The sequence below is a fragment of the Macaca fascicularis genome, chromosome 9 (assembly GCF_037993035.2).
Source record: "Macaca fascicularis isolate 582-1 chromosome 9, T2T-MFA8v1.1".
In the NCBI taxonomy this organism is placed as follows: Eukaryota; Metazoa; Chordata; class Mammalia; order Primates; family Cercopithecidae; genus Macaca; species Macaca fascicularis.
This window is the reverse complement of record NC_088383.1, coordinates 28,032,537-28,058,603: the sequence shown is the minus strand read 5'-3', so window position 1 is coordinate 28,058,603 and position 26,067 is coordinate 28,032,537. Positions and strand designations below refer to the sequence as shown.

At 38.9% G+C, this 26,067-nt stretch overlaps 1 protein-coding gene across 1 annotated transcript; it reads left to right on the top strand.

Moving 5' to 3' along the window:
• Positions 1-7,205: 7,205 nt before the first annotated feature.
• Positions 7,206-25,281, top strand: PTCHD3 (patched domain containing 3). Its single transcript, XM_005564850.4, has 4 exons — positions 7,206-8,394; positions 9,930-10,051; positions 19,437-19,582; positions 23,144-25,281. Exons 1-4 carry the CDS (start codon positions 7,303-7,305, stop codon positions 24,649-24,651), a joined length of 2,868 nt encoding a protein of 955 aa, XP_005564907.2. The 5' UTR covers positions 7,206-7,302; the 3' UTR covers positions 24,652-25,281.
• Positions 25,282-26,067: the final 786 nt, after the last annotated feature.

Sequence of the window (26,067 nt, the reverse complement as noted above, 5' to 3'; positions counted from 1 at the left end):
GTTGGCCAGGCTGGTCTCGAACTCCTGACCTCAGCTGATCCAAATGCCTCGCTTCCCAAAGTGCTGGGATTATAGGTGTGAGCCACTGTGCCCAGCCCTCTTTGTTTTTAGATAGATGGGGTCTCACTATGTGGATCAGGCTGGTATTAAACTCCTCGCCATAAGCAATCCTCCCACCTTGACCTCCCAAATTGTTGGGATCACAGGCATGAGCCACCTTGCCCAGCCTATTTTCCACACTCTGACATACAAATGTCTTACCAATAACTTAAGAGTAGTTATTACTTTTTGCTCACTAAGTCCAGTCAGCATAATATCATCAATGTAATGAACCAGTGTGATGTCTTGTGGAATGGAAAGGCAAGCAAAGTCCACACAGACTCAATAATGATAAAAGGCAGGAAAGTTATATATCTATGAGGTAGGACAGTAAAGGTATACTGCTGGCATTGTCAGCTGAAGCAAAGCAACTTCTGGTGATATTTACTATAAAGTACTTGGGGGGTAAAAGCACTTGTTCAAGCAATAAAGTCACATCTGAAATAACAGCTGCAATTGGAATCACCACTGGCTAAGTTTACATCCTAAGTCCATGCAGTCCTGGTGGCTTCCACTTGGCCTTTCCCACCATAATAGCCCTCACTCCACAGGTCAGGGGACCAATGTGGGAAATCTGCCAGTTGCTGAGTATCTCGTCCAACTGTGCCTTCTGGAACAGGGGAAATAACAATATTGATCCAGAGACATGCTGGACACACTGTGAGATGTCTAAAACTCACCTGACCTCCATAAGACAAAACTCTGACTGGTGGATCACAGTGAAATTTTGGGTCCTGAAAATTTTGGATCCTGTCAGTTCAGAGATAGTGTCCATTACTCCCCACAAAATACAATTTTTTCCTTTTCTCAAATGCACAGTCACCTAGTAAATGGCTTTAGTCTCCTGTGGGAAAGATAAGAGAAAAATTAACAGCACAAATTTTTGGCAGTAAAATCTTTCATCAAGGAGACCCAGCCTCCCCTTCATCCAAAGGGTTCTGGGTCTACAAACTGAATCAAGTCTGGAAATTGATTGAGTGGCTGCAGCTCTCTATTTTGATGACTCAAGTTAAACTTCTGTATACTTGACCTAAAATTCTTCCACATATACAGTAAAATTTAATAAAATTTCATAGTCTGCCCATGTATTTCTCTTTTAGAGACACCATAATCAAGTAGCTAATGCTAGATGGTTGGGTCTCTGCAAGTTAGAATATTCTTATTACTGACTTGATTATGGTAACCACATCCACCCTGTCTCTGGCAATTAAGTGTCACCACTTGACTCCTGTCACCCTAGGACTCAATTATCCCCATTTCAGTGGCAGAAGTATCCACTGTAATTTCCAGCTTACAAAGAAAAGTGAACACAGAGTTCTTCAAGGATGCTGGGCCTTCTCGACAAATTCAATCCTCATAAATTTGGTGAAAGATGTGTCCTCTAGTCCTCTTGCTCTTGATGGATAAGCAAGTTTGACATAATGAATCCACCCTAACATTCCAATCCAGTATATATAACCTCATCTGCAATATATGAAGGCAGTGCTAGAATTTCCATTTCATTTAGTGTGGGCCAGTTTTTGGTTCATGTTTCAGCCAACCAGCCAATCAAACTATTAAAGCCCTTTCTAATACTTTGAGGTGCAACATTGAATCCAGAATCTCTGTTTAGTAAATCCATATCAGTAAATTCAGACTGACCCAACTGTATTTTCTTTCCATCATTATCTTACAGCTTTAATATCCATTGCCACACATATTCCCCAAATTTCTATCAGTATAAATTGGAAAAATCATGTGGTTCTTTTGGTGTGTAACATTACTCTTCATGGGTCACAGTTTGTACCCAACCCATTGGGAACAACTGGGACTTAATTAAGTCTATGTATATGCCTAAAATCAAAAAGGGGTATCTGGGATAAGTTTTGAGAATAATCAGCAGTATCTTGCAAGGAAATTACCTCCAGGAAAACCGTTACAGATTCCTTAGGAAAATCAGGCTTAACTTATTCAGACAGGGGTGGGAGGACTGCTTCTATTGGTGAGAAAGATTCAGCAGAATACAGGAGTTTGAAGACCCCAGCCAGCTTCATCAGCATCTTCCTATATACCCCTATTCGAATTTTCAGGATCCCATTCCTAACCAATCAATGCCCGCAATTTAACAGAAGACACTTTGCAAAGCTGCAAATTCAGTTTGCGTTGTAATTTAGCCACTCGCAAATTCAGTTTGCATTGTAATTTAGCCACTCGCAGAATGAAACTCTGGGTTTAGTTTTCAGAAATCTTAGTCCTACAGATACTGGAGATAAGGGTTTCCTTAAGGACAGACATTAAAACTTTCAGTTCCTTTAGGAAGGGCTTGAGCTGAGAATGTGAAGCTCTGAGATCATCCTTTTCTTTCCCCACTTTCTCCAGTGCAGTTAGGAGCAACTAGTCAACTGTATTATACTAGTTAAACTAATATGTTTTAAGGTATCAAATACATGGTCATGCAGGACATTGCCTTTCATAAGCATGTGTTTAAGAGTAACCAATGATAATATTTTACATATCTACTGCCACATCACAGCATGGTCTATTAGTACCCTCTTTACCACTGGAAATACAGTCATTTGTTCCTTTAAATATAATCAGATTAGAGAACCATTCCAAAAAACTCAAACTCAATTAATAAAACTCAATCTTAAGACTCTATTTCTCTGGAATAACTCTTGCTACCAAAATATATATAGGTCAGAGTCCTACAGGGAAACAGAACCAGTAGGATGGTGCGTTTTCTCTCTAACATCTAACTGTCTATCTGGCATATTTCAAGGAATTGGCTGCTAGAATTGTGGGGGCTGACAAGACCAACATCTGTATGGCAGGCCAGTAAGCTAGAAACTCTCGGGCAGGAGCTCATGTCACAGTTTTGAGATAGAACTTTTTCTTTTGGGGGGAAATCCTGTGTTTGCTGTTAAGGCAATTCAACTGCTTGGATGAGACTCATCCACATTACAAAGGATAACTACTTTATTTAAAGTGAACTGATTGCAAATGTTAATAATCTTCACAAGTTATCTTCACAGCAACATCTAGATGAGCACTTGATTAAATGATTGGGTATTGTAGTCCAGACAAATGGACATGACAAATTAACCATCACACATGGATACTGTCTTCTTTACTTCATTCAGAGTATCATTCTTAAGAAACACTTTATAAAGCAAAACTAATAAAATAAGTAATCTCTAGTTCTAATTATCTTGAATGTTTTGTCAAACCAAATAAGATGCTACAAAATAGGCATTTTCAATATTCCATTCATTACAGAATATAAATTTGTCCAAATAAAAACAGAAGCTCATCAAAATAGATATACATATATTTGAGACAATTTCACTCTTGTTGCCCAGGCTGGAGGACAGTGGTATGATCTCAGCTAGCTGCAACCTCCGCCTCCCAGATTCAAGCAATTTTCCTGCTTCAGCCTCCCAAGTACCTGGGGTTACAGGCATGTGCCACCACGCCCAGCTAATTTTGTATTTTTAATAGAGACCAGGTTTCACCATGTTGGTCAGACTGGTCTCGAACTCCTGACCTTAAGTGATCCACGCACCTCAGCCTCCCAAGGTGCTGGGATTACAGGCATGAGCCACCATGCCCGGCCCAAAAATAATTCTTCTTACAAGTTCACATTTAAAAACACAATTATAAAATTTCTAATTTAAATCTTATACAGTGTTTTATTCTCATAGTATATATTCACTTCCTTCCTCACTTTTGTAGTGACAATTTCAATGGCTTCTAATACAAATTTTGTTTTTAATAATTGAAATTTGTTAAAAGTTTCAAAACTTTAAGTTTGGTTGGAATTCTATCCAATAAACACTTCGATTAAAGATCCACAACTGATTTTGAACAAATTGCAACAAAAATGAATAGAGGACTCATTTACAAACTAGTTTAATACATTGTAAGGCACTAGATTGATTGTCAGTCTTTCTTCAAAGACAAGCATTTGTAAAATGTGACTGACTTTGGACAACAAACTAAAGTGCATACTTTCATGCTTCATCTTTTTTTGTTTTTTGTTTTGTTTTGAGACAAAGTCTCACTCTGTCGCCCAGGTTGCCATGCAGTGGCACGATCTTGGTTCACTGCAACCTCTGCCTCCCGGATTCAAGCAATTCTCCTGTCTCAGCCTCCTGAGTAGCTGGGACTACAAGCATGCACCACCATGTCCAGCTAATTTTTTGTATTTTTAGTAAAGACAGGGTTTCACCATGTTAGCCAGGTTGCTCTCAAACTCCTGACCTCAAGTGATTCACCTGCCTTGGCCTCCCAAAGTGCTGGGATTACAGGTGTGAGCCACCGGGCCTGGCCATGCTTCATCATTTTTTAATTCAACATTGATTTAATCACCAAATATTTGTCCTTCAATTACTTTAGATATTTTATTAGCTCATCTTCCTCCTTCTTCATGCTATTCCTCAGACATAAATTTTGATTATTCACTTATATTAACAAAAAAGGGGTATTTTGCTTAATATGGGTTATTGACAAGATTCCAATGCAATTGTTAACTCTGTCTTCTGCAGCCAAAACTGGCTTCTTCTGTTGTCCTGGCAAACCATCTCATTTAAATTTGTTTTGGATGCCTTATTTCAAATGAAGTATTATTATCGATAGTTGAATTAAAATAAGCATGGACTGGTTTGATGTACTTCTGCTTTTTGCTTTCAGATACTGCCATAGTCAGATCTACCGATGTGGATGACACAAGTGCACTGAATAGAATTTTAACACTGGCTAATCCTGAAGTACACCCACTGACAAACCACCTTTCTTCCAGCTCCTTTTCAAACACTATGTAATTAACACCTCTCTTTCAATGTCAACAGGTAGAGTGCTGACTAAGTAAAATAAAGTGTGCTCAGATATGAGTGTTAGGGACGGCTATGTCTTCATGGGTTATCCAGTAGTAAAGCCAAACTGATCATTTTAATAAATAAGCCACAACATTTTAGTGGCTTATCACAATACAAATATATCGCTCACTCATGTAACAGTCACTACAGATGTTCCTGGTCAGTGACTAGGTATCTTGCCCGGAATGCTTCAGGAACCCAGGTTCCTGCCAGCTTATATACCACAGTTCAAGTAGGTTCCTCTGTCACCTATGTCTAGATGATGGGATGAGACAGAGCAATTATTAAAGGTCTTGGTCTGGAAGTAACACCCATCACTTCCACTTACATTCTGTAGCTGATTACTGGTCACAAGGCCACACAAGGGAACAAAGGGGACTCGAAAATGTAATCCTTGACTGGACAGCCATATTTCAATTACAATTCCATATTATGATGGAAATGGTAGCACAGTTTTTAGTTGACAACAATCCCTTAATGTCATTGATTCTTAACTGCTTACATTAAACTAAAATAAATTTCAGATGGATTAATATTTAAATTTTTAAAAAGCAGATAATTATTGTATTAGTCCATTAGTGCTGTTATAACAAAATATCTGAGATCCTGTTTACAAACAACAGGAATTTATTTCTCACAGTTCTGGATGGGGGAAGTCCAAAATCAAGATGTTGGCAGGTTTGGTGTCTGGAGGGCCCAGTCTTTGCTTCCAAGTTGGTGCCATGTGGCTGCACCCTCTGGAGGAAAGGACGCCTATGTCCTCACCCGGCGAAAGAGAGGAAGGGCAAAAAGGCCTAGCTAGTTATCTCCAGCCCTTTTATAAGGTCACTAATCCCATTCACAAGAGGTCTACCATCATGACTTAATCACCTCTAAAGGCTATCACATTGGGGTTTGGGTTCCAACCTTTGAATTTTGGAGGGACACATTCATTCAAACCACAGCAATTATAATCACAAAAAAAGAAAATTTATTATGACAAAAAACGGGATTCATGAAAGAAAAGTATTCATTAACTAAATTACAAAAATAAGCCATGGCAATAAGAAAAATGAGGGGAGAGGGGAGGCTTGTAACTCTGACCACAAGAAAAGTGGTCATTTCTTTAACATACAAATCAAGAAGAAAATCCTAAAATCCAATAGGAAAACTATTTAATGGAATAGGCATGCAAAAGATATGATAGTTTACTCAAAAAGGAAAGATAAGGATACTAAGCAGTACATTCAAAATTAAACCAAAGTAAGATACCACTGGCACAAACCACTTTGCTGACATTGTAGGATAGGCTATGGCAAATTGGTATATTGCTTAGGAGGGTATAAATCAATACAACTTCTTTGGATTTTAATTTCTCATAGCTCTAAAAATTTAAAAAAACCTATCCTTTGGCCTAGTGAATCCACTCTAAAAAATTATTTCTGACAGATACGGTTCTTATGTACAGGTTTAAAAAATGATATTTATTTACTGAGCACTGTTTATAAAAGCAAATGACTAAACAATGTATGGGTCCATCAATAAGATTCTAGCTAAATTATATTTCATCCATACATTGGAAAAGCATAGAGCAGTTCAAAAAAATAAGATAAATCCACATGCACTGACATGTTCAAATCTTCTGCCACTGTAGATGAAAAATGTAATCTACATAACACGAATAGTGCAGTAGTATTTATGAAAAAGGTATATCTGCTATATCTTTGATATGCATGTATATGCATAGAAAGGGTTGGTAAGGATGCAGACCCACTTTTTAACACTTCTTTCAAGAGGAATGGGAGTGCAAGATTTTGATTTTTTTTCCCACTTTTCATTCTATGCATTTACTTCTTTTTACTAGGAGAATGTATGTATATGTTACACTTGTGGACAGAAAATAAAAATAATAACTAAGTCAAGTGCGTCAGGTTCACAAAAGTCTTACCCGAAACTGCTACTGGGTGAACGCCAAGAAAGGTAAAATCTGTCACTCAGGACACGTGGAATTTCTGTACCATTTGTGTGCGTGGAAGAAACACCCAAATTCTCCCAATAAATTGCGAGTCCCAAAGGATAGGCACACATTTGATGACCTTAAAGAAGCGTTCCTTGTATGTGCAGAACCCCTGAGAAACCAGGGACACCACAAACACATTTCAGATTAGTTGGGCGACGGGGCAAAACACGTGCTCCCAATGCAGCCTCCGCTTCTGGCGCGCGGCTGGAGCCAAACTCCCCTAGAATTCCTCCAGGAAACCGTTGGGTGGGGCCAGGAAAGCGTTGGGTGGGGCCAGGAAACCGTCTGGTGGGATCTCCGCAGCTACTTTTCACCTGCTGTCCCTCCTGCGCTTCCTTAGAGGAAGAATCAATGCCTTGGGTGGAGCCCGAGCCCAGGCCGAGCCCAGAGCAGAAGCCCAAGCTCACCAAGCAGGACTCGGCGACCGGGCCGGAGTGGTACCAGAAATCTGAGGAATCGGAGTCGGAGGGCAACCAGCCACCCCTGGGACCCCTGGCATCCCCGAGACCCCCCGAAACCCCAGGACCCCCGGCGTTGGAGCGGGACGATGCACCCCTGCCAGAGGGGGACGATGCATCCCCCCGGCCGTCGGTGCTGGATGATGCACCCCGCCTGCGGTTGGAGCTGGACGATGCACCCCTTCCAGAGGAGGAAACTCCCGAACCCAGGGCCATCTGCAGGCACCGGCACCGCTGTCACACCGACTGCCTAGAGGCGCCGCTGTCCCGCGCCTTCCAGTGGCTGGGGTGGCAGGTGGGCGCGCACCCCTGGATCTTCCTGCTGGCGCCCTTGATGCTGACAGCGGCGCTGGGCACCGGTTTCCTGTACCTACCCGACGAGGAAGAGGAAGACCTAGAGGAGCAGTACACCCCGGTGGGGGGCCCGGCCAAGGCGGAGCGGCGCTTCGTGCAGGGCCATTTCACCACCAACGACTCCTACCGCTTCTCCGCCTCCAGGAGGAGCACCGAAGCCAATTTCGCCTCGCTTCTGGTGGTCTCCTACAGCGACTCACTGCTGGACCCGGCCACCTTTGCAGAAGTCAGCAAACTGGACGGCGCGGTGCAGGATCTGCGTGTGGCGCAGGAAGACGGAAGCCAGATCCAGTACCAGCAGGTGTGCGCGAGGTACAGGGCGCTCTGCGTGCGCCCCAACCCGCTCCTGCACGCCTGGCAGGTGGACAAAACGCTCAACCTGAGCAGCATCTCCTTCCCCATCTACCACCACGGCGGGCATCCCCTCTACCTGACCGGCTTCTTCGGAGGACGCATCTTGGGGGGCAGCCTAGGAATGGGCCACTTACTCCTGCGGGCCAAAGCCATGCGGCTGCTGTACTACCTGAAGACCGAGGACCCTGAGGACAGTGTGCAGAGCAAGCAGTGGCTCACCCATTTCCTCGACCAATTTACCAACATTACGAACACCTTGGCCTTGAAGAAAATTGAGGTACCTGGTGGTTTGGGTTTACAGGGAGGCCAGGAGAAGGTCAGAGGGACGAGGAAGACTTGCTCCCCAGAACCCTAACAAAAGCACCTCCTGACTACTTTATGGAGCCCTTGCCTCTAGGCTGGGTGTGCTCTACCATATTTGGTACTCAATCCAATTTTCTTAACACCGACGGATGCCAGAAATCGTGAATCCTGAGTAACATTCTAGTCGATAACACAAATCTTTCGTCCACCCAATGGGCCTGTTCGGTACAGACATTGATCTTCATGTTTAATTTTGGGGTTTGGTTTCTAATCAAATTACAGTATTCTGAAATTCTACTTTTAGTTAAATTCTTCACTGGCTTGGGGGAGCCCCTAAAACTTGCTTGGAGCTCATTGGGATTAAAAAACAAACCGTCTTGTAAGTAAAAGTTCTGTAGTGTTAAGAAGATAACTAGCTTAGCATTTTTCAAGTTAGATACATACAAAGCAGCCCCTGGCTTAGTGTGAGGTACATAGTAGCTGTTCAGTTATTGGTGGATCTGCAAGTCTATTAATAAAGATGTATAAATAAGCCCTAGTGAAAGAGACACCTGCTGGAAAGAGCTTTCAAAGGCCAGGCCCTCCTGAAATATCTATGCAATTGAAATAGTAAAAGACACCAACCTAATACAAATTTAGAAAAAGTTGCGGCCGGGCGCGGTGGCTCAAGCCTGTAATCCCAGCACTTTGGGAGGCCGAGACGGGCGGATCACGAGGTCAGGAGATCGAGACCATCCTGGTTAATACGGTGAAACCCCGTCTCTACTAAAAAGTACAAAAAACTAGCCGGGCAAGGTGGCGGGCGCCTGTAGTCCCAGCTACTTGGGAGGCTGAGGCAGGAGAATGGCGTGAACCCGGGAGGTGGAGCTTGCAGTGAGCTGAGATCTGGCCATTGCACTCCAGCCTGGGCGGCAGAGCGAGACTCCCTCTCAAAAAAAAAAAAAGAAAAAGAAAAAGTTGGTAATTTCTGCAGCTATTAATGAGAACAAGATTAACCAGTTTCAGGCTAGGCGTGGCGGCTCACACCTGTAATCCCAGCATTCTGGGACACCAAGGCAGGTAGACCGCTTGAGTCCAGGGGTTCAAGACTAGCTGGGGCAACCTGGCAAAAAAAATACGAAAGTTAGCCAGTCGTGGTGGCACACACCTGTAGTCCCAGCTATTTGTAAGGCCAAGGCAGGAGGATCACTTGAGCCCAGGAGGTTGAGGGCCCTGTCTCAAAAAAAAAAAAAAAGATTTCAAAGTTTTATATAAAATTCAGATTTTGTTTATTCAGGAGTTTTATTTAAACTTTGAATTTGCAAGAAACTTGAGGAATCTATAGATGTGTGGAAAGAAGCAAATTGACATTGTTTTCTCTATTCTGAAGTCATCATCCATGTATTTCTATCTTTTGCTGAATTTTAACATATTGTTTCATCACTAAAATAAAGTGTTTCAATAGTTTTTGTAACTCACACACAAATATTGTAATTAAAAGTTATTTATCTGAGTATATTTTTGTGGCAGGTGGTCCATTTTACATCACTTTCCAGACAACTGGAATTTCAGGCAACTTCTATGACTGTGATCCCTGTGTTTCACCTGGCATACGTTCTCATCATTCTGTTTGCAGTCACGTCATGCTTTAGGTAAAAAGCTTTGATTAGTTTTTAAATCTCTTACTTTATGAAAAATACTTTATTATGGTAAAATATTATAATATATATGACATATGTGCTATTCTAGCCATTCTTATGTGTACAATTCAGTGGCATTAATTACATCCACACTGGCGTGCAACCATCACAACTATCTGTTTTCAAATATTTTACATCATCCCAAACAGGAACTCTGTTACCATTTTGCAATAAATTCCCCATCACCACCACCACCACCCCCACCCAGTGCCAGTTAACCTTTAATCTACTTTGTCTCTGTGAATTTTCCTAAAGGTTTCATATAGTGGAATCATATAATTGTCTTTTTGTGACTGGCTCATTTCACTAGGCATAATATTTTCAAGGTTCATCCTTGTAGCATGTATCAGAACCCCATTGCGTTTTATGGCTGAATAATACTGATTCCTTCAGCTTCGTTCTTCTTCTTCAAGATTACATAGATCATCGAGACTCCTTGCAATTCCATATGAATTTAAGAATCAGCTTCTCTATTTCTTGGGGGGAAATGGCTGTTGGAATTTTGATGGGGATTGTGTTGAATCTGCAGACTGTTTTGAGTAGGACTGGCATTTTAGCAATATTGAGTCTACCAACCCAGGAACTAAGGATCTTTCCATTTATCTAGGTCTTTTTAAGTTTCTTTTACCTTGTTTGGTAGTTTTCAGTGTGCAGATTCTTCACCTCCTTGGTTAAAATTATTCTTAGGTGTTTCATTCATTTAGAGCTATTTAAATGGAATTGCTTTCTTAATTTCCTTTTTGGATTGTTTATTGCATATGTATAGAAGCACAACTAATTTTTTGGTGTTGATCTTGTATCCTGAAGTTGTGCTGAATTTATTAACTCTAGTAGTTTTCTTCTGGATTCTTTGGTATTTTTCAGGTATACAATCATGTGATCTCTGAGGAGGGAGAGTTATATTTCTTCCCTTCTAATTTAGATGCTTTTTATTTATACATTTTTTTATCTAATTGCTCTGGCTACAACTTCCAGTACAACATTGCGTATCAATGGGGAAGTGGGGCATCTTTTCTGTCTTGTTTCTGATCTGATCTGATCTTAGAGGAAAGCTTTCATTGTTTCACCCTTGAGCATGATGTTAGTTTTACTATTTTTATAAATGTCTTTACTATTTGGAGGAATTTTCCTTCATATTCCTAGTTTTTTAGTGTTTTTATTATGCAAGGGTGTTGGATTTTGTCAAGTGCCTTTTAAACATCTAGTGAGATGATCATGTGGTTGTTGTCCTTTGTTCTATAAATATGGTATATTACATTGATTGACTTTCTCCCAATGACCTTTCTGGGATAAATCCCTGCTGACTATGATGTATAATCCTTTTAATATGCTTTGGATTGGACTTACTGGTATTTGTTAATGACTTTTGCACCTATATTCATGAGAGCTATTGGTTTGTAGTTTTCTTTTCTTATGATGTCATTGTCTAGCATTGTATCAGTGTAATGATGGTCTCCCAGAGTGAGTTAAGAAATGTTCCCTCCTCTTCAATTTTTTGGAAGAGTTTGAGAAGGATTCCTGTTACCTCCACTTTAGATGTTTGGTAGAATTCATCAGTGAAATCTGGTCCTGGACTTTTCTTTGTTGGGAGTTTTTTTATTACTGGTTTAATCTTTTGTTACAGGTCTTGAGATTTTCTATTTCACCTTAAGTCAGTTTAGATCATTTGTGTTTTTGTAGGAATTCGTGCATTCCATCTAGGTTATCCAGTTTGTTGACATACAGTTTTTGATAATATTCTCATAAACTTTTCTATTTCTATAAGGTCAGTAGTAACGTCTCCGCTTTCATGTCAACTTTAGTTATTTGTGTCTTCTCTTTTTCTTTGTGACACTAGGTAAAATTTAATCAATTTTGTTGATCTTTTCAAGTAACCAACTTTTGGATTGATTCATTCTATTGTTTTTCTATTCTGTATTCACCTCTGTTCTAATCTTTACTCTTTCCTTCCTTTTTCCTGTGGCCTGAATGTTTGTGTCCTCCCAAAATTCCTATGTGGAAACCTAATTCCTGGTGTGATAGTAATATGAGGTGGGCCTTTGACAGGTGATTAGAATGGGACTGATACTCTTAAAAAGAATTCGGAGGGAGATTATTAGCCCTTTCCACCATGTAAGGACATAGCAAGAAGGCACCATCTATGGAGCAAAGAGCAAACCGTCACTAGACACCAAATCTTTGGCCTTGACCTTGGATTTCGCAGCCTCGAGTACTGTAAGAAGCAATTTTCTGTTGTTTATAAGTTTCTCAGTCTATTTTTGTTACAGTGGGCAGAACAGACTAAGACACCTCTGTTAGCTTTGAGTTTGGTTTTCCCTCCTTTCTCTAGCTCCACAAGGTGTTAATTTATTGATTTGAAATCTTTTTTCTTTTTCATGTAAGTATTTACAGCTATAAATTTCCCTCTGAGCACTATTATCACTGTATCCCATAAGTTATGTTACGTTGTGTGTTCATTTTCATTCTTAACTATTTTCTAATGTCCCTTGATTGTTTAATAGTGTATTGTTACATTTTTGTAGATTTGTTAATATTCCAGTTTTCCTTCTATTGTTGATTTTTAGCTTTATTCTATTGTTGGTTAGAAAAACATACACTGTATAACTTCAATCATTTAAAATTTGTTCAGACTTGTTTTACAGTCAAATGTATGATCTATCCTGGAGAATGTTCCATGGGCACTAAAGAAGAGTGTATATTCTGCTGTCATTGGGTTGAGTCTTCTATATATTTCCATAGGGTCTAATTGGTTTGTAGTGTTGTTCATTTCTCTGTGTCCTTATTGATATTCTGCTCAGATGTTTTATGCATTGATGAAAGTGGTATATTGCATTGTCCAGCTTTTTTTTTCTTTTTTTTTTTTTTTTTTTTGAGATGGAGTCTTACTCTGTCACCCAGGCAGAAGTGCAGGGACACAATCTTGCCTCAACGTAACCTGCACCTCCCAGGTTCAAGCAATTCTTCTGCTTCAGCCTCCCGAGTAGCTAGGATTACAGGTGTGCATCACCATGCTCACCTGATTTTTGTATTTTTAGTAGAGATGGGGTTTCACCATGTTGCCCAGGCTGGTCTCAAACTCCTGACCTCAAGTGATCCACCCACCTCAGCCTCCCAAAGTGCTGAAATTATAGGTGTAAGTCACCACGCCTAGTCCTCTCCAGCTATTATTGTAGAGTGCTCTATCCCCCCCTTCACTTCTGTCAATATTTACTTCATATATTTCGGGTCTCTGTTATGCAGTGCACATATGTTTACAGTTGTTATAGCTTCTTGGGGAATTGACCCTTTTATCAATATATAATGTACTCCTTTGTCTCTAAGTCTTTTTTGCCTGATGTTAGTGTAGCCACTCCTGTTCTATTTTGGTTACTATTTGTGTAGAGTTATCTTTTTATATACTTTCAATCTACTTATATTTTTGGAGATAAAGTAAGTCTGTAAACAGCATATAGTTAGATCATGTTGCTTTATCCATTCTGCCAACCTGTCTTTTGATTGGAGAGTTTAATCTATTTACATTTAAGGTAATTGCTGACAAGAAAGAACTTTTAACTTTTTTATGTTCTATCTGTCTTATCACTTTTTTGTCCTTCATTTCCTCTATTATGCTTTATTTTTTTCACATTTCTTTTTTCTTTTCAGACAGGGTCTTTCCCTGTTGCCCAGGCTGCTGTGGAACGGCACAATCGTAACTTACTGCAGCCTTGAACTCCTAAACTCAAGCAATCCTCCCACCTCAGCCTCCTGAGTAGCTGGGACTACAGGCACATGCCACCACATCTGGCTAATTTTTATTATTTTTTGTAGAGACAGGATCTTGCTGTGTTGCCTAGGCTGGCCTTGAACTCCTGGCCTCAAGTGATCCTCTCACCTCAACCTCCCAAAGTGGTGGGATTACATTGTGAGCCACCCCCACTGGTGGGTGCAGCATGAGCTACTATGCCTAGCCACATTTCCTTTTGTTTTTTTGGAGACAGAGTCTGGCTCTGTCACCCAGGCTGGAGTGCAGTGGCACAATCTCGGCTCACTGCCAGCTCTGCCTCTTGGGTTCATGCCATTCTCCTACCTCAGCCTCCCGAGTAGCTGGGACTACAGGTGTCCGCTACCACGCCCAGCTAATTTTTTGTATTTTTAGTAGAGACAGGGTTTCACCGTGTTAGCCAGGATGGTCTCGATCTCTTGACCTCGTGATCCACCCGCACCGGCCTCCCAAAGTGCTGGGATTACAGGCGTGAGTCACCGTGCCTGGCCGCCACATTGCATTTTTTTTTTTTCTGGTATACAATACACTTGGGAATTATACTGCACCAGGTAAGATTTCTATCACAGTGACATTCCATTATGCTTTCTTTTATGTTTAGTTTATATTTTTCTAGTGAGCTGTTTTTATTCTCTTTTCATCCCCTTTTGTGATATTTTTAGAGATTTTCTTTGTGATTACCATGGGGATTTTATATAACATCCTAAATTTAAAATAGTCTGTACTGAATTGATACCAATTTAATCCAAAACCATATAAGAACCTCTTCTCCTCTTTGTCACAAATTACACCTTAATATATTGTATGCCCTATAACATAGATTTACAGTTTTTTTTTATGCATTTGTCTTTTAACTTCTATAGAAAATAAACTGTGGAGTTACAACCAAAAGTACAATAATACTTGCTTTTATAGTTGTCCATGCATTTCCTTTTACTGGATATTTTTATTTCTTCATACAAGTTAGTTACTGTTTATAGTAACTTTCTAAATTCCCCAGTATGCATAGTTGCTTTTCAATGTCCTAAATTCTCAGAGAAATGCTCCCCATCTTTTGTCTTAGTGTTTTGTACATTTGGGGTGTGATCTCTTGCCCCAGCCATCTGAGGGTTGTTAATTCAGGTTGCAATGTTTGCCACCTTTTTCAACCTGAGTTTTGAGTTAAGCAAAACAGAAAGGAGCACCTTGCATGAGTCCTTTGTGTAGCCAGACATATTATATATGTGTGTGTGTGTGTGTATATATATATATATACTTTTTTTTTTTTTTTGAGATGGAGTCTTGTTCTGTCACCCAGGCTGGAGTGCAGTGGCGCAACCTCCACTCACTGCAACTTCTGCCTCCCAGGTTCAATCCATTCTCCTGCCTCAGCCTCCTGAGTAGCTGTGATTACAGGCATGTGCCACCACACCCAGCTAACTTTCATATACAATATTTCTTGAGTAAAATTCGCTCTTCCCCCTCCAGATCCGGTGAAACACTCTGACACTGGGACTCAGGCTGTCATCACTTTAATACTGCCTCTGCTTTTGAGACTGTGGCCACTTTAACACCCCTGCTACCTTAACACTGCCACCATGCCAGAAAGGGGGGCGACTTTTTCTTTTTCCTTTTTTTTTTTTTTTTTGGTTCATCACTCGCTTGGTTGCTCTCACTTTTTCCAGGGTTCATAAAATTGCTTCTGACAGTTTCTGCTTGTTTTTTGGATAATTCTTTGAGAGGACAAGAGCTTCTTACTCTACCATTTTTCCTGACATCCCGTGCTAAACTCTTATTTTTTAAGCCTGGTGATTTTTAAAAACATTTTTTCCCATCAGCAATAGTGTCTAATCGAATGGAATAGTAAAAGAAATTGTGGCCAGTTTTGTTTGATTTGGCGTATCTTTTTTACCTAACATATTGCATCAGTTACGATTAATTGTTCCATTTGGAAGGCAGATAAGTTGGTGGAACCAGGAAGCACGTCCTATTTCTACTAATTTAAAATAGTACTTTTCACTTCATAAAAAATTAAGTTCGAATTTAATTGACTTAAGTGTCTCCATTGTTCTAATGTGCACTTTACCTTGTTAAGCACTTAAAAATTGTTCTCTAGGCATTAAGGGTAGTTTGTGTTCTTGTTTGAGTTCAAACTAAAATATGAAAGATATCATCAAACAACAGAATTTAGATGTAGGAGGAACCCCATAGATTATATTCTAATTAATTTACATCAGAGTCACCCAGAGAGCCATAAACCAGATATTCTCAGGCACCACCCTACCAAATTAAAATATCTTGGGGTTAAATCTGGAAATCTGTATTTCAGAAATTTCTCTAGCTGATTCTTACATGTAGGTAGGTTTAGGGACAAATAATATAATTTAACTATTTAGATGTATGGAAAAGAAAGATGAAGTCTCAGTAGGTAAAGGGATGTGAAGACATTGGGGACCTCTTTGGGTCAATAAACTACCTCATAATTTTGTTACCCTGGAAAGAAGGACCACATCTCTTAGAAACAAAGAAACTTTAAAAAGAAACAAAAAAATCCCGCAAAATTCAGTCTACTAAACTTAGTAGGATAAAGCATTTTAAAAATTCAGTCTACATGTTACTAATAATTGGTTTGACAAAACTTTTCTACTAGATAGATAGTTGGTTTTGAAAATACAAATTCTAGTCAGTTCTTACATATCTTTACAAATGATTTGGACAATAACGCAGAAAAATATTTAATAAGAGAATTGGAAAATGATTTATAGTTGTCTCTAAAGACTCTTCTATGCTTATGTAACCACCATATTGAACACAAGACTCATAAGGTATAAACATAAAGCAGTTGTGTTTTTGTCTCCCTTTGTTTCCTGTTAGTTTACTAGGTAGAGCAAGTTCTTCCTCTGCCTCACGAAAATTCAGGCAGTCCCTATGTCATGGTAATTCTTAAGCAAGACAAAAAGTCCTCCAGTCAGAATTAAAATGTCCATGTTCATGTTCATGTCATAAACAAAAGTGGTAACTTGATTTGAAGCTAAGGTTTTTCCCCCTCTCCTAGCTGGAGCATGCTACATGGAATAGCCTTTAATAGGGAAAAAGGGATATTCCAGGCATCTCCTGTCACTTCTCCTACTATCCACCTTGCTGAGTGGTTCACAGACTGGAGCATGCTCAAAGAGTAGGAGAAATGGAATTGAAAAATTCTTAAGATATGAATGCTGCCACAACAGTCTAACATATGTCTTCTCTGGTCTTGAATATGAAATTGATCCTCTGGCAAGTGTTTGTTTGGTGTTTTGTGTTTTGTTTTTTGAGATGGAGTCTCACTCTGTCACCCAGCCTGGAGTACAATGGCACAATCTCAGCTCACTGAAACCTCCGCCTCCTGGGTTCAAGCGATTCTCCTGCCTCAGCCTCCTGAGTAGCTGGGATTACAGGCATGCGCCACCACACCCGGCTAATTTTTGTATTTTTAGTAGAGACGGGGTTTCGCCGTGTTGGCCAGGCTGGTCTCAAACTCCTCAGGTGATCCGCCCACCTCCGGCTTTCCAAAGTGCTGGGATTACAGGCGTGAGCCACTGCACCCGGCCACCTACAAGTGCTTTTATAAGTTCCCTGGACACCTCTCGCTCCCCCTCTTCCCTTATCACAGAGGGTCTCTTATGTCTGCTCTGGGTGGAGCTTCCTAGACAGTTCTAGTACTTATCCCCATTTTGCCTGTCTCACACACACTCATATATGAAGGTTATACCTTGCATACACGCATTTAGCTCATTTAAGACACATATTCAAACATATTTCAGGATTCTATATTTATTGTCTTGCAATGAAGTCACTTAAATAAGACTTTTCCAAAAGCCTATGCTCTAAATTGAACTTAATTATAGTTCATGCTATTTCATGTATAGTAATACCCTGCCTTTCCACAGGAATACTATCCAAGACATCCAATGGATGCCTGAAACCACAGATAGTACTGAACTTTATTTATATCTAGCCAAAGTCTCTGTAGTCAATACTATACTTCACTCCCCTATCCTAAGAAAAATTCACAGCTAAGAAAAGGAGGAATGGGCATAACCTTGTCATATATACCTTTTATCCAAAATCTTTCTGATTTTGAAATTCATCTCTTTTACTTTCTTATCTTAAATCCTATCAACCAATATTGTTGTTTTAAAAATGTATTATAATAGGCCGGGCGCAGTGGCTCATGCCTGTAATCCCAGCACTTTGGGAGGCCGAGGCAGGCAGATCGCCTGAGATCAGGAGTTCGAGCCCAGCTGGCCAACATGGTGAAACTCCATCTCTACTAAAAATACAAAATTATCCAGGTGTGGTGGCGCATACCTGTAATCCCAGCTACTTGGGCGGCTGAGACAGGAGAATCACTTGAACCTGGGAGGCAGAGGTTGCAGTGAGCTAAGATCGCACCATTGCACTCCAGCCTGGGCAAAAAGAGCAAAAGTCTGTCTAAAAAAAAAGAATTATAATAAGAGATTTTATTATAACAAAGCAATTTACTTTTGCCCTGGAATTTATATGTGTATGTGTGTTGACTTGGGGCCCTGACCTAAATTCATAGTACCAGGTTGAGAAAAAGTGAAATACAATAACAGTACAGGCATTTTATTAGCAAGAAGAATTTTATCTATTTAAATGTGATCTCCCCTGCAGGTCTTTAGTCATGTTCCTGCTGTTTTGAAACCAGTGGTTCCAGTTCCTCAGCTCCTAGACTTTAATTCCCAAGTTAGTTTCTCTCCCCCACTAGAATATCTGAATGCAGGTATCAGTCATTTGTTCTGAAGCAATTTTTAACAAGTAAAATCTAAAGCCAGAGGTTGTTGCCAATATTTTAAAAGGTAACGTTATGGTTGTTGAGGAGGTAAAGCACTGAATCATACTTTAAAATATTCTGTATATAGTCCCATTCCTGTTGGCTTGCCAAGGAAACAGGCACAGATTGGGTCATTTAAAATATAGCGCATTTTAATTTTTTCCAAATTCGTAGCAACTTTTCCACAGAATCCACTTCACCAGTAGAGAAGAATCCTGAAAGTAACTTGAAAGAAGACTTTCCTACTGTATGTTAACAACAATACACATTGTACTAGCTTTGAAATACAGGAGGCATTTAATGTTGTGTTGTGGCTAGTTAGAGATCAGCAATAGGTGAAAAGATAACTGCTTATATGTTCTTTCTCTAGTGCAGTTTGCTCTTCATTACCTGTTATATTCCATTCACACCCTTCTGAAGATCAGAGTGGAATTAGCCATTAGCAGTGTTTTAGTACTTCTTTGTGGCTCCAAAATGCCAGTCAGTGACTTAGTGCCTGGCTGGCTGCAAAGAATCACATGTAGGAAAGTTGGTAGAAGTACAGATTTACAGATTTCTAACTTTTCTGCTCCCTTTCTTTCCTTTTATTTATTTATTTATTTTTTAATTGGTCTGAGATTGTCCCTGGCAATTAAAGGTCTCCAGAAGATACGTGTGGAAATTATTGCCTTAGAGATTTTTGACTACGTGTCCAAGTCAAAAATGTTATCCATTGATGAAAGCTGCCACCACAGATTCTATGATTTTTCCCTCCAACTTTGCAGGTTGGACTGCATACGAAACAAAATGTGTGTTGCAGCCTTTGGAGTGATTTCTGCTTTCTTGGCAGTGGTGAGCGGCTTTGGCCTGCTGTTGCACATTGGGGTGCCATTTGTCATCATAGTTGCCAATTCGCCATTTCTTATTCTAGGTGAGTAAAACCAAACGGGAGGCTACACACTGTGTATGTGGCAGGGTAGGGGATATAAGGGAAAGAATTGTATTGAGGTGGCTCTACAGTTCACAAATGAGGTGCCAGGAAACAGGGAAATGAAATTGAACTGGATATCTCTAGAGGTGGAAAGATCGAGTATCCTAATGGAAAAACAGACCATGTACGTGAACAGCAGTTCACATGTAAAAAACAAAATACGAATCACTAAAAATACAGTCATGTATCACTTAACATTGAGGGTCTGAGAAATGCTTCCATAGGCAATTTTGTCGTTGTGTAAACTTCCTAGAGTCTACTTACACAAACCTCAATTGTATATGCTACAACGCACCTCGGCTATGCTGGCCTCCTACGCCTAGGCTGCAGTCCTGTGCGGCATGTTACTATGCTGAATACTATAGGTAACTGTCACCCAATGGTAAGTATTTGTATATCTAAATATATCTAAACATAGAAAAGGTACAGTAAAAATATGGTAGAAAATATAAAAAATGGTCCACCTGTACAGGGTACTTATCACGAATGGAGCTTGCAAGAATGAGAGTTGCTCCGGGTAAGTCAGTGAATAAATGTTGAGTGAACATAAGGTATAGGACATTGCTCTACACTACTGCAGACTTTATAAACACTGGACACTTAAGCTATTGCTACCTTTATTTAAAATGTAGTTTTCTTTCTTCGATAATAAGTTAACCTTAGCTTACTGCAACTTCATTATTTTATAAACTTTAAAGATTTTTTACACTTTTTGACTTTTGTGATAACACAGCTTAAAACACAAACACATTGGAGAGCCGTACAATAATATTTTCTTTCCTTATATCTTGGTGTAAACAAACTCTGCCAGTCTTATGAAAGTATAGCACATACAATTATGTACACAACATAATACTTAATAAACAATTGCTACTGCTTTATATATTCACTATGCTAAATTTTATGTCATTATTTTAGAGTGTACTCTAACTTATGAAAAGAATAGTTAACTGTAAAATAGCTTCATGTAGGTTATTCAGGAGATATTTCAGAAGAAGGCATTGTTATCATAGCAGACAACTCCACGTGTCCTGAAGACCTTCCAGTGGGACAGGATGTGGAGATGGAAGACAGTGATAGTGATGATTCTGACCCTATGAAGGCCTAGGCTAATGTGTGTGGGTTTTGGTTTGTTTTTTGTGATGGAGCCTCACCCTGTCACCCGGGCTGAAGTGCAGTGGCTCAATCTCGGCTCCTGGGTTCGAGCAGTTCTCCTACCTCAGCCTCCTGAGTAGCTGGGACTACAGGCACGCACTACTATGCTCATATGTGTTTTTGTATCTTAGTTTTTAATAAAAAGTTTAGAAAGTAAAAAAAAAATAAAAATTTTTAAAAATAGAAAAAGGCTTATAGATTAAAGATATAAGTAAAGAAAATATTTTGTATAGCTGTCCAATGTTTTTGTGTTTTAAGGTGTGTTATAAAAAGCCAAGACATTTTTTAAAAACTTAAAAGTTTATAAAATAATAAAGTTACAGTAAGCTAAGGTCAATTTATTATTGAAGACAGAAAAATATATTTTAAAATAAATGTGGTGTAGCCTAAGTATCCAGTGTTTATAAAGTCTACAGTAGTATACAAGAAAGTCCCAGGCCTTCATGCAAACTCTACAAAATGGCTTACATTAAATCAATTATATACGTCTTAACTATAGTTATTTATGGCTGTGAGGTACACTGGATGATTAGGTGTGAGTGCGTAGGAGGAAGGTATGCCTTGAAAAGCTAGAATAAATAAGCTAATATCCAGTACACAACTCACTATCTCCCCCAGAAAACCAAGCATTAGTTTTTCCAAGATGCTTACTTTCCAAAATATAAACATCTTTATTTTCTCATGCTTACTGTAAAATAAATTCTGAACTTACCAAAAATACAAAGAAAAATGGAAAACAACTGTAATTCCACCCTTCAGGGATAATTCCTGCTAATATCTCTATGTGTATCCATCCAGAATTTGTTCTATGCAAATATACACATGTAGCTATCTCTCCATTTCAAACCTCTTATTTTATAACAAGAAATTTTCGTTTAACATTAAATATCTACCTCTTTTTAAAAAGACTGAATATGATTCCAATCTAACACTATGTTTGATTTGGCCAATCTCATACTGTTATGGGATTATGTTGTTTTCGATATTTTCCTATTATAAATTACACCAAAATGAACACACTTGTTCTACTTTTGAGCATTTGTCCAATTAGGACAAATTCCTAGAAGTAGAATTGACAGTCAAAGGTATTCCCTTTTTAAGTCTTTTGCTTTGTTGCAAACTTGGACTGAAAAATTGTGTGCCAGTTTCCATTTCTCCCTAGTGGACTGAGTGTCTTCATTTGCAGAAAACCCTCCAGAAATCCTCAGTCTTGCTCATATTGATTAATAAGAAAACCAAGTGTCTCACTTGTGGTTTAATTTGCATCCCTTGATTAATTGAAAAGTCAAATATTTTTTTCTTATACTGTTATTCACTACATAACGACGTTTGGGTCAAAGATAGACTGCATATACAAAGCAGACCACATATACAATGGTAGTCCCAGAAGGTTATAATGGAGCTGAAAAATTCCCATCACCTATTGTTATCATAGCCATCCTACTGTCATAACGCAATTCATTACTCACATGTCTGGTAGGAGATTGGAGGGAGGTGAAATTTATCTGCAACACGCTCATGCTGCCCTTTCCAGTTCCTTTTTTTTTTGTAATCCCCTTTCCCAGGCTTCAGTCATGACTTGAAAATTCTCTGATGTTCTCCTATTCCAACCAATCTGAAATATCACTGAGGAAAGGAACTAATTATCTAGTAGGCATTAATATGTAAAGAATTCTTAAGATTTACCTTGATACATATTTCTGATCTCATTACAATGAACTGGGCAAGTGGAATTTGAATACCAACATCCTAGGTATCAGAAACAAACTAGAAGAAAAACTATATCTGTGTATGTGCCTGTGCGTGTCTATAAACTATGTGGTGCCTCTCAAATCATACCACAGAGATAGCCAGATGCTCACTGTAGAACACATTAAGTCCAGCTTATATTTCAAGCAACAGAATGTTGGCTGGATGTGTCTGTACATGAGCATGAAATATCTTACAAGAGAAAATGATCTCTCAAGCAATCTACTGGAATCAAAGACACACATTGCCAATGCTGCTTTGACTGATACCCATCTAGCCAGGTTTCCTGACCTCATCATGGAAACACCCTAAGCAAAGAGTAGAGTATACTGCGCTACGTGCATAATAGGAGTATGTACAAAGCAAAGACTTATTACAAAGGAAGGAGTGATGAGTTCTGTTGTAAAGTCAGAGGCAACCAGGGAAAGCATCACAGAGAAGGTAGTATTTAATCAGAGGGTTGGACAAGATAAATAAAACCTTAAGATATAGAAAAAGAAAATGGTTTGAACCAAGCTGTTTAATTTTTAATGGATAGTAATATGTATGAAGATGAAGATTCTGTTTCTTTTTTTTTTTTTTTTTTTTTTGTTACAGGTGTTGGGGTCGATGACATGTTTATCATGATTTCTGCCTGGCATAAGACCAGACTTGCAGATGACATACCAGAGCGGATGTCCAATGTCTATTCAAAAGTGGCAGTGTCTATTACAATCACCACCATCACTAACATCCTGGCCTTCTATACAGGGGTTATGAGCTCTTTTAGGTCCGTACAATGTTTTTGCATCTATACAGGAACGACCCTGTTATTTTGCTATTTTTATAGCATCACCTGTTTTGGAGCATTTATGGCCTTGGATGGTAAAAGAGAAGTAGTCTGCCTACGCTGGTTGAAAAAGGCTGACCCAAAATGGTCCTCATTTAAAAAGTTCTGCTGTTTCCCATTTGGTTCTGTCCCAGATGAACATGGAACGGATGTCCATCCAATGAATTTGTTTTTTAGAGACTATTTTGGCCCCTTTCTCACAAGCAGTGAGTCCAAGTATTTTGTAGTCTTTATATACGTTTTGTATATCATAAGCAGTATATATGGGTGTTTCCATGTGCAGGAAGGTTTAGACCTTCGAAATCTGGCAAGTGACGATTCCTACATCACACCATATTTTAATGTAGAGGAAGATTATTTTTCAGATTATGGTCCCAGGGTTATGGTTATTGTTACTAAAAAAGTTGACTACTGGAATGAAGATGTTAGGCAAAAACTGGAAAACTGTATTAAAATTTTTGAAAAAAATGTCTATGTAGATAAAAATCTTACAGAGTTTTGGTTAGATGCATATGTGCAATATTTAAAAGGTAACAGCCAAGATCCTAATGATAAGAATACTTTTATGAACAATATTCCTGATTTTTTAAGCAATTTTCCAAATTTTCAGCATGATATTAATATTTCATCATCAAATGAAATCATTTCTTCCCGGGGCTTCATTCAGACAACAGATGTTTCTTCCTCAACCAAAAAGAAAATAATGTTATTCCAATTACGACGCATAGCTGAAGACTGTCAAATTCCCTTAATAGTATATAACCAGGCATTTATATATTTTGATCAGTATGCTGCAATAATAGAAAACACTGTTCGAAATGTATTGGTTGCATCAGCAGCTATGTTCATTGTTTCCTTATTGTTAATCCCTTATCCATTTTGTTCCTTGTGGGTGACTTTTGCTATTGGTTCTGTGATTGTAGGAGTAACGGGTTTCATGGCATTCTGGAAAGTCAATCTTGATTCCATATCCATGATTAATCTTGTCATTTGTATAGGGTTTTCTTTCGATTTTTCTGCACACATTTCCTATGCATTTATTTCTAGTTCTCAGCCCTCAGTAAACCAAAAATCAATTGAGGCATTATATCTTCTAGGCTACCCAGTGTTACAAAGTGCAATTTCAACAATATTAGGGGTGTGTGTTTTAGCTTCAGCGAAAGCATACATCTTCAGAACATTTTTTAAGATTATGTTTCTTGTTATGGTATTCGGGGCAGCTCATGGCCTAATTTTTATTCCAGTATTCTTAACCTTTTTTGGAAGGTTTATTTGAATATCCACTAACAAATCAAAGACCAATTCTATAATTCCTCATTGCCCCAATCCAATCTGATTTTTTTAAATGCACTATTAAGAATAGTCAACAAACTACTGGGAAACCAAGGTGGGTGGATCACCTAAGGTCAAGAGTTCGAGACCAGCCTGGCCAACATGGTGAAACCTTGTCACTACTGAAGATACAAAAATTATCCAGGCATGGTGGCGTGCACCTATAATCCCAGCTACCTGGGAGGCTGAGGCAGGAGAATCGCTTGAACCTGGGGGATAGAAGTTGCAGTGAGCTGAGATCATGCCACAGCACTCCAGCCTGGGTGACAAGAGTGAGACTCCGTCTCAGAAAAAAAAAAAAAAAAAAAAAAATTGGTCAACAAACTAAAAACAAGGGCATGTTTCCTTGACTTGGAAATCCCATTTTAAATTATTATTTAAAATATACTGATAAAAATTAATTAGTCCTATATTAAAATATCTTCGCTAAATTAGGAAGTGTTATCTTTCTTACAGTCTTTACAATCAAGTACAAGGTACAACTTTTCTGTTATTTTTTCCCTTTACTTTATATTTATACCTGAAATTCAACTACTGTATGTATGGTTCATACTATAAATGGAATTTGTTTTCATTGTACTTGCTACATGCATTCATATGTGAAAATATATCTTATCATTTATTTTTCCATTCAAAGGCTTTTCTACACATTTTGTTCATGGTATATTTTGGTAAAAAATTTTTAAAGTTTATAAATCCAATTTATCATATTTTTTCATGGTTAGTGCTTTCTTATCCTAAGAAATACACTGACTACTCCAAGGTTACAAATAAAGTCATCTATGTTTTCTCCTCTAAGCTAATAGTTTTGATTTTACATTTAGGCCTGTGATCCATACACATGTATTTGTTGGGCCGTATGGATAGAGATCCGTTTCCTTCTCATAAAAGCTGCCCATTTGTCTCAGCATCATTTGTGAAAAGACTGTCCTTCAGGATAGGATTAACTTGGCATCTATATAAAAAATAAATCAGTTGACAATTTATGTGTGGTTCTAATTTTGTGCCATTGATCTGTTGGTCTGCTCTAAGCCCAGTACCACCACACTGCCTTCATTATTGAAGCTTTATATTAATTACTGGAATTAGGCTGTGTATGTTGTCCACTTTGATTTTTATTAATCTTTCTGATTTCAAAGTTTATCTTTGTTATGTTCTTTTTTTTTTGAGACAGATTTGCACCCTGTCACTCAAGCTGGAGTGCAGTGGTGCGATCATAGCTCACTGTACCCAAAACTCCCGGGCTCATGTGATCCTCCTGTCTCAGCCTCCGAGTAGCTGGGAATATAGTCATGCCATTACATCTGACTAATTTTTTGTTTTAATTTTTTTTTAAGAGACAGGGTCTTTCTGTGCTGTC